This window comes from Toxotes jaculatrix, chromosome 20 (assembly GCF_017976425.1).
Source record: "Toxotes jaculatrix isolate fToxJac2 chromosome 20, fToxJac2.pri, whole genome shotgun sequence".
Taxonomy (NCBI): domain Eukaryota; kingdom Metazoa; phylum Chordata; class Actinopteri; family Toxotidae; genus Toxotes; species Toxotes jaculatrix.
In genome coordinates this window covers 95,186-104,003 of record NC_054413.1, presented here as the reverse complement: position 1 = coordinate 104,003, position 8,818 = coordinate 95,186, and the positions used below count along the sequence as shown (strand labels likewise).

Sequence of the window (8,818 nt, the reverse complement as noted above, 5' to 3'; positions counted from 1 at the left end):
ATGATCGCGACTGGCGGTCTCCTGCGGATCAACGCCCGGCGACAGGACTCACTGAGGTCCAAACCACACAAACCACACTCACACAAGAGGAAGAACAAGAAGAAGAGGTAACACACACACACACACACAACATAATGATGTAACAGGTCAGTTGTAATGATGTCATTTCCTGCCCCCTCCCCAGGAGGAGCGAGGTGGTGGTGGTGAAGGGGAAGTTGAAGTTATGCTCTGTCTCGGGTCTCGTGGCGGCGCTCGGTATTGTGGTCCTGCTGGTGGGCGTGGTCATGGCGGCTCTGGGCTACTGGCCTCGAGACGGACTGTTCTTCAGCACTCAGCCGCCGGAGGCTGCTGCGATGGCCTCAGTATCATCCATGAGCTCCACACCTGCTCCTGCTGACTCTCAGGTGAGATCCAGGTACAGGAACCTGAGTCCACACAGAGGACTCAGCACTGTCAGATCCAGTCTGTCAGCTCTGTCTTCAGCTTTTCCACCACAGGAAATAAACGAAAGCTGAACGCTGACGCTGCAGCTTCAAACGAGGTTTGGTGAACGTCTGTCTGATTGTTTCCAGGGAGGAGAGACGGGGGAGGAACTCCGAGGAGGTGAGGGAGACGACAGAGGGAAAGGAGAGGATGAAGATGAAGGAGGAGGAGGCGATGAGAATTTTAACTGGACAGAAGCTGTCAACGGGACGACCCGACAAGTTCCACGAGGCTTTCTGGAGAATTTTCTGGACAGGTAATCAAACCGACCTGTGCACCTGCAGCTGTGACGCTAAATTTAATACAACTGCTTCAGGAGGTTCTGGAGTATTGGTTAATTTTAGAGGTTCTTTAGGTGGTTCTGCTGGTCCTTAATGTGTCCTAAGATGGTTCACCTCGATGCAGGTATCTGTACTCTGATTGGCTGTATTAAATGTCTCTGCAGGTATCTGTACTCTGATAGGCTGAAGGTCTTTGGTCCTCTCATCATGGGAATTGGTATTTTCCTCTTCATCTGCGCGAACGCCGTCCTGCACGAGAACCGGGACAAGAAGACAAAGGTCATCAATCTGCGGGACATTTACTCCACCGTCATCGACCTCCACAGTCTCCGCAGACCCAACACCACCTCCTCCTGCTCCTTCCGCCATTCCTCGGCCAATCCCCTCAATGGTCTCGTTAACTACGTCCAATCGAAGAGCCTGGAGTCCAGACACAGGGCTTACCCCGCCTCACTGCTAACCAAGAGGGAGGAAGGGGGAGGAGAGGCAGGAGGTGGGGTGTTGTCAAGGCAACAGCTGTGTGGCAGCAGTAGAGGAGGAGGTGGGGGCAGTGATGGAGGAGGAGACACAGTGTTCAGTATCTACAAGGAGCAGCCAGATGTTCCTCTGACCCCCATCTTCTCCTCCTCCCACAGACTATCCCCCCCCCCCAGCTTCAGCCCGCCTCCCCTCCTCACCTGCTGGACCTCCCTGCAGAGGGAGGAGCTCAGCTCCTTCACCTTACCCCTGCGCCACCCACGGCCCCCCACCCCCCGTCGGAGGCACTCAGCTTGGGCCAGGATGGGCCGGGGATGGGGGGAGGGAGGAGGAGGAGAGGAAGTACAGAATGAACGTCCACCACCTCCTCTGTGTACCTCCACTCCACCCCCACCCAGACCCTTCCAGGAGGTGCCATCAGGTTCTTACAGCTCCTCCAGCCTCCACAGGGAGGCAGTGGTGGGCTCCCAGGCCCTGCTCCTCCTCTCCTCCTCCTCCCTCATCCCCTCTCACCTGTCTCTCTCTTCCCTGTCTCACCTCCTCTCCTCCTCCTCGTCCACGCCGCCCCCCCCCTGCAGGACGCAGAGCCTCCCGACCCGCAGCATCAATCCCGGTTACAGCAAACTGATGCACGGAGAAGATGAATCATTTGAATCGACTGAGATTACATCATCACCTCAGACAGCACAGGTGGGGGGTCAGAGGTCAGAGGAAGTGACATCAAGGAGGAGGTACTCGAACAGGGAGAAGCTGAGGATGATCTCACAGATGGATCCTGGTCTGAGGCAGGAGGAGGAGGGCTGAAGGGACGGGATGACCAATCAGGAGCTGACTCGGTGAATGACAGCACAATCTGGAGTCATGTGACTTTTCAGTGACATCAGCGTCAGATTCTCTGTAAACGTGGCGATCATGAGGATTCTGAATCTGAAATCACAACAAACAGCTTCTTTATTTTAACTCCTCCTCCTCCTCCTCCTCCTCCTCCGATGATGATGATGGTGATGATGGTGAAGGCGTCTGCAGCAGGACCACGTTCGTCGAACACCTGAACATGTTGTAGCAATAAGGAGTCTTCCAGATGAATGAATGACAGCACAACATTAATGAACTGATGAACTTCTCACCTGTGGTTCTTCATGTTGAAGCCCAATAATCTGCCTACAGCTCCACCACCAGGGCAAAGTCAGCCACTGCTCAGGGGCCCCAGACGCTGAGGGGCCCCACAGGCCACAGGTTCGTCCATCTCCACTGGTCGTGGCCGTTTGATTAGTTAGAGACGCGGTGAGCTGTTTGCACCGTCCCGCCTTCTCAGCTCATTATCCTGTGTTGTGTTCATATCGTCCTCACGTGGCGCGTTTTCCAGAATGAGGTTGTGTTGAATCAAACATGCACAGTGTTGTTTCTGGTTGTACTGACCTTGATGGGGACGCAGAGGACAGTGGGCGGTGGGGGACACGACCCTGCTGTCAGTCTTTTCCTGTGCATGCATCCATGTTTTAGCTTTTACAACAGTTTGCAGAATTGTTTGAATTTTCAAAATGAAATGTTCAGGTGATTAACTCGCCTTTACAACACATCACTGTGGCAGCAGTTTCATCATAAAAAAACTCTTTCATCCTGGGACTAATTTCCGTTGCGGAGGTATACATTCATTCTGCGTGGGACAGATGTCCTACCTGTGAGTCGTTCTGATTGGACAGACTCTTCAGGACCTGAGTGCAGCACCAGGAAGAAGTCGCACGTCATTCGTCCGTTTGAAGTCCGTTAAAAAACCTTTGCACATGTTTCGCTCTGATCCATCAGCTCAGTAAGTTTCTCTCTGAGGACACGAACGTAAGAAGTGTGACAGTTCACCTGAATGACTGGAAAATGTTTGTCAGTGATGAAGCACACGGGATTCACTGGGCTGATAAAACCACTGTTCCACCCACAACATGTGAAACCTTCACAGACTGAGGAAGGTCCAAACAATACCAGCATGGGATTATTACATCAGTCAGGTTTCTGTCTTCTCAGTCACTGTGGACAACATCCTGTGACGCAGCGAGATCATACGACTCTTTATTCTCACATTTATTGTAAAAGTCCAACAATCGTGGACCGTCCCCCAAAACACAGCGGGAGTGGAAGGGTTAAACTGTGACTCTGAAATGTTTCACATCATTAAATCGGTTCAGTGTAAATGCTGATGGACCGGAGCCGATCGGAGAGGTTCGGCCTCTGGGTCTGTGCCTCGCTGCTGCTGCTGTGACGCAGTGACAGAGCGTGAGCAGCAGTTTGACTGATTTTACACGTCGTCTTCCACCGAAAGCTGAAGCTGCTGCTCTGAAATGGCACAAAGGAGGATCAGCTGATGACCTTTAACCCCGAGGCTTCAACAGTCAGACGCAGTTTGCACTTTGAGTATTGAGTATTTGCTTAGTTTCAATGGTTTGATCTCAAACATTTTTCACCAGTGATCCACAATAAAGCACATTAAGTTCAGCTCTGCTGTCTGATCGCTGAATGGTGCTTTGGTCCTGCGTGTTCTGACCCTCAGTCTGTTTCTCAGTTCATGGGTGATGTCAGGTCCAGTATCCTCTGGTGCTTTAGCCTCACGATGGGGCTCAGGACTGATTTGTGGTTGTGAACAGGTGAACAGGTTTTGTGGTTCATCTGAAGCTGAACCAACAGACAGCTGACTTTCAGAAAGGTAAACAGACGTCTTTTATTTTGACATATTCACAGGAAGCACTGAGCGAACAGTGAGAACACGAAGACCTTTGTTATAATACTTGAAGCAACAACACAATCTAACGTCACTCTACAGCCATTTCTTAGATTTACTTCTAGCTTTCTGTCACTAGGGGGAGCTGTGGACTCAGTACATTCTCTGTGTTTGTTGTGTCCACACTGGATTGATTGACAGCTCCCTGACTCCTGTGACAGTGGGGCATCTTACTCTTTTATTAGCTTAGCTTAGCTTAGTTCTACTCAGTTTCCACCTGAGCACAGGTCCAAGGATCTAGAATGAGACAACAGAGCTAATGTAGCGCTAACAGAACTGACACAGGGCTAATTCAGTGCTAATGAAAGCTAGCACAGTGCTAATATGAGGCTAACGTAGCAGTTATATAGAGGTGCTGCGGAGCTAAATTACAAGCTGAGATACTTTGGTTGATGTATTATCGTGTAGAGCTGTGATTTATGATGTGAATGCATCATTAATGTTCACGTTCCTTCCAGTGAGGCCTTTTGTTTTTGTTTTGTTTTCTGGGTTAAACAGTTGTTTGGGACTCTGGGAAACATGGACACAGTGAGGACCTGATCGAAAACGGATCCATTTTGTGTGTGATTCTGAAGAAGACCTGGTGTTGGTAGAAAGCATCAATATTTGGATCAGGAGTGTTTTTGAATCTTTGGTATCAGTCTGCCTCCGATCAACAGATTACAGGTAAGAAGCTGAACTAAAGTAATGTTACCTTCAACTACATGCTGCGCTATCACAGAGCTAATTACAGCTAAAATAAAACGTAGCGTAAGATAAATTCAGAGTTTCCACTAAACATGAAAACAGCTGCATGACTGTGCAGAGACTCCGACTTTTGAGTCACATCAGTGTTTACAGACGTCATGAAGTCATTAAAGAGCTCCTTCTTGTTTCCTGGGACATTTTGGTCAGATGTGGCCAGGACTCATTTTCAATGACCTGAAAGCTGCATAAAATAATTCCAGGTTTTCCAGGAAGTGCTGTATCCCTGCAGTTATTGATCATCAATCACAAACAATTAATATTCCCATGACACTGTCTGCTATGTGACACTGTCCTGAGATCAGCTTGGATTTCATTAGCTCCGCCTCCCAGCTGCTCCAATTGGTCACTTAGCAAACAGGAAAGGGTGCAGTTCCTGCACTGCGTCAGAGACGTTCTCTCAAATTTCAAACCAGGTTCTGTAAATGTTCCTGTTTAATTGCCATCGCTGACGGCTCCTTTGTTCTTTACAGCAGAATCTGGAGAACGATCTCTGGGCAACATTTAAAGAACGTTGAAGGAACCATGAGTTCAGCTCTGTGATGAGCTAATAACCAACGAGGTCAGCGTCGTGTCCATTTGATCAGAGTCTCTGGGGATCGATACAGGAAGATCAGTTTGGCGTAAAGCTCCTCCTCCAACTCCAGCTCACCTGTCTCTCTCACCTGAAACAGAACAGCCAATCAGATCACAGCATGTCAAGCATCATCAGATTAAAGCATCAAAACGAATCACATGAACAGGCCTACTAAAAAAATTCAATGAACAAGAAAACATTAGAAAGCTTACAGTGAGCACTGAAGCTAATCAGATCAATACAACTAAAAGCAAATATACAAATATTTCAAATAAGATCAACAAACTGATGGTAAACAAATATCTAATCACTTTCTAAAACTAAAACCGATCAGATTAGAAAACTATAACATCAATAAGAGGAACAGAGTTTTACCAGGAAGATGTCGGTGCAGAGTTTGAGGATGCGGTCGACACAGGGAAGCTCCTCAAACATGATGGAGTGACTGATCCCACTGAAGAACTCTCTGACAAACTTCCCAATCACCAGGACCACTGAGGCATACAGCCCCATGATGCTGCAGGAGGAGGAGGAGGGGGGGGGGGGGGGAGAAGAGGGAGGAGAGGGAGGAGGAGGAGGAGGAGAGGGAGGAGGAGTGGGAAGGAGGAGGAGGGAGGAGGGGGAGGGGGAGGGGGAGGGAGGAGGAGGATGGTTCTGGTTAGTATCTGTGTTCTTAACCACAGACCAACACTTTATTTGTTTCCTCACTTTGTTTCGGCCAGTGAGAGTCATTGACCCAGGCCAGGTGGTTAAGTACGGTTTAAGGTCGTAATGATGTGAGAGGCTGATGATTACCCGTATCCAGCCAGGAAGCCCAGACTCGGAGGACTAACTTTATCACTGAACACAAACAGCTGAAGCCCCGCCTCCCTCATGTCACTCGGGGAAGCCCCGCCCCTGAGTGGCACCAGGCTGGCAGCCGGTTGGTCAACAATCCACCACTCTTGGATCTCTCTGCTCTGATTGGTCGACCTCTCCAGAGCCAGCAGGATGTCCTTGTAGTGTTCATCTGATTGGACAAGAGAGAAGCCTCGTCATTGGACGAGAGGACTGAACTATAAACAAATTCATGCCAAATAAATAATAATTTAACATGAATTTAAAGACAACGTTCAGACGGGCGACAGGAAGAACAACCCCCCCTCCCCCCCCCCCCCACCACCACCACCCCCTCACCCCCCAGAGACGTGGAGAATCAGAGTCAAGGAGCACTGAGTCTGTTCTGGTCCAACACCTCACTAAGACACTTTGTTGGTTTTTCCTGTTGTCCCCCGTCTGAACGTCCGTCTCCAGTCCTGAGGGTTAAATGTGAAACTGTGTCTTTATGTGAGCGTGTGAATGTAAAACCTGCGTAAAGCTGCTCGATTGGTTTGGCGTTGGAGTCGCTCGGAGCTCGGATGAAACACGGAAACACTTCCTGTATCACCCTGAAAACAAACACACACAAAGCACATAACGATAGTATTTAGTTTAGTTTAGTCCACTGTGACAAACACACACAACTACACACCTGCACATTGTCCTCAGTTATTATTATTATTACTATGGGAATAACATTATATCCCCATAGTAATAATATAGGAAATAATTACATTAATTTAAATTTACAATGGAAAATTTAAATGTTTATAATTGAATCTCTCATTTTATTTTATACACAAAGGTCTGAGTCAGTTTTATTAATGTTAGCACGCTGTTAGCTCTGTTAGCTCTGACATGTTGTATTGTTGTATTGCCCTGTACTCACACAGGTTGTCTCCTGCTCCCATTCAGCAGCTCAATCAGCTCCAGTCGAGTCTGATTGTCCAGGTAGGTCACATGTTTACCTGACGCAAGCTCCGCCTTTGCCCCCAGACTCAGGTTCCTGTTTAAAAAAGTCCTTTTTATCTGATCAGTTAACTGATGAGTAACTGAGTGATTATGGATCAGTGAGGTTATGTTGCTGGACTCAGGACAGTCCAAGTCCAACTACTGTCAATACTACTGCTGCTAATCCTGTTAACACTACTACAGAAGCAGCAGCAGTGTAGTAAATACTCCTGCACCTTCTGTACCGCAGAGAAGTATTAATAAATACTGATAATTGATTATTGATCAGGAGGATGAAGCTGACCTCTGAACAGTCCAGGACACGGTGAGGGGGAAGTGGTCCAGGCCAAGCACCTGGCTCAGGTACCGCCTGCTGGGAGGACTGATGGTCCACAGAGAGTTGCTGCTGCCCTGCAACTCTGCCACTGTCACATCCTCACGACTGTACGCCTCTAGGAACTGCAAGGCACTCTGGGAAACACAGGTAAAAGAGTTACTGGAAGAATTAATACAATGAACTGTGTGTACAAGTACTGCAGAGAACTCACAGGTGTGTAGCTGTAGGAGCTGATGAAGGCGCTGAAGTCTTCTTCAGTCAGATCTTTGAGCTGATTCTGCTGTGCACTCATCGTGAAGATTGGCTGTAAACATCAACATGTTACACTGCTGCTAATAGTGTTAGCACTGCTGCTAATACTGTTAGCACTGCTGCTAAAAGTGCTGCTAATGTAACCCGGTGTTATTTTATTGTTAAAACCTTTATTTTATTTTCATTTTTCAGTTAATGTGAGTCTTTCTGCCGAGTAATGTTTTTTCCAATTACTATGAATGCACCGCAGCACCGAACAAGGCAGCTCCGGTTAGAGGGAGAAAAAAAAACTTTTCTTCGGTTTCTCTGGGAGTCGGATAAGAAACAGCTCGGGAAAAACACGGTTTTATCACTGGAAATGTTTTTTTTTGTAAGCTGTGAAGTGATATGGTCGAGTCCTGTGATGGGTTAAGTCAAGGAGAGTGGACTATTGTTGAAGAATATCCTGGTGAGTGTTAAACGTATGCATTTAGCAGCCTGTTTCTCGAACGTATGAACGAACAGTGTGATTTAGAGTACACTTTAAACTATAAAACCAGTCAGGATATGCTATTTTCTTGTGGGGAAGTGATTATTTTTAGCTACAAATGAGTAGTTAGCTGTGTTAGCGGTGGAAAACTAAGCTAACACACCTGCAGGCGTTTTTTTGTTTAGCAGGTGCACTGCACGTGAGCTAGCACAAGCCGTGTGGTGTGATGTAGTGAACCGGGTGTAAGTTAATATGCATTTTTATTTGTTCTACTGGTCATTTATTGTGTTGTTATTTTGTTTTTTGAATTAAAAAAATGTGTTGTTATTGGCCAGTAATTATGACAACTTGAAGTAAGACAGGATTCTGACTTAAACATATTCTTTATTAATTTTGAAATTCAAATGCAGTAAATTCATTTTAGGTGAATTTTGTATTTTTATTTTGCACATTGAGTAATTGCTCTGCATGTTTTGTGCAGGCTGGTTTTCTATTGATAGAATCATTTTAAAGAAATGAGCAGTGCTGTCCATGGACTGGAATTCTCCTGAAGAGTCTGCAAAGGACGTTCTGGATCTGATGGCCACCTGTCTTCCAGGAGGGTGGTAGGAAAAAAACG

At 47.2% G+C, this 8,818-nt stretch overlaps 2 protein-coding genes across 2 annotated transcripts in view; one reads left to right on the top strand and one right to left on the bottom strand.

Moving 5' to 3' along the window:
* LOC121200328 (transmembrane protein 200C-like) lies at positions 1-2,045 on the top strand. The gene is made up of 5 exons (XM_041065558.1): positions 1-107; positions 185-404; positions 573-739; positions 929-1,717; positions 1,820-2,045. The coding sequence occupies exons 1-5, from the start codon at positions 1-3 to the stop codon at positions 2,043-2,045; spliced, it is 1,509 nt and encodes a 502-aa protein (XP_040921492.1).
* Positions 2,046-3,926: 1,881 nt separating this feature from the next.
* LOC121200762 (piezo-type mechanosensitive ion channel component 2-like) overlaps positions 3,927-8,818 on the bottom strand; it is a 29,220-nt gene continuing 24,328 nt past the window's right edge. The window contains exons 49-55 of the mRNA XM_041066248.1: positions 7,690-7,782; positions 7,446-7,612; positions 7,080-7,196; positions 6,680-6,759; positions 6,128-6,341; positions 5,708-5,849; positions 3,927-5,420 (exon numbers count right to left, since the gene is read on the bottom strand). Coding sequence (XP_040922182.1) covers positions 5,319-5,420; positions 5,708-5,849; positions 6,128-6,341; positions 6,680-6,759; positions 7,080-7,196; positions 7,446-7,612; positions 7,690-7,782 — 915 coding nt within the window. The 3' untranslated portion in view covers positions 3,927-5,318. The remainder of the gene's footprint in view (positions 5,421-5,707; positions 5,850-6,127; positions 6,342-6,679; positions 6,760-7,079; positions 7,197-7,445; positions 7,613-7,689; positions 7,783-8,818) is intronic.

Coding starts and splice junctions, on each gene's coding strand:
- LOC121200328 (XM_041065558.1), top strand. CDS start 1: ATGATCGCGACTGGCGGTCTCCTGCGGATCAACGCCCGGCGACAGGAC. Junction 405..572: donor CTGCTCCTGCTGACTCTCAG/GTGAGATCCAGG, acceptor GATTGTTTCCAG/GGAGGAGAGACGGGGGAGGA. Junction 1,718..1,819: donor GTGGTGGGCTCCCAGGCCCT/GCTCCTCCTCTC, acceptor CCCCCCCTGCAG/GACGCAGAGCCTCCCGACCC.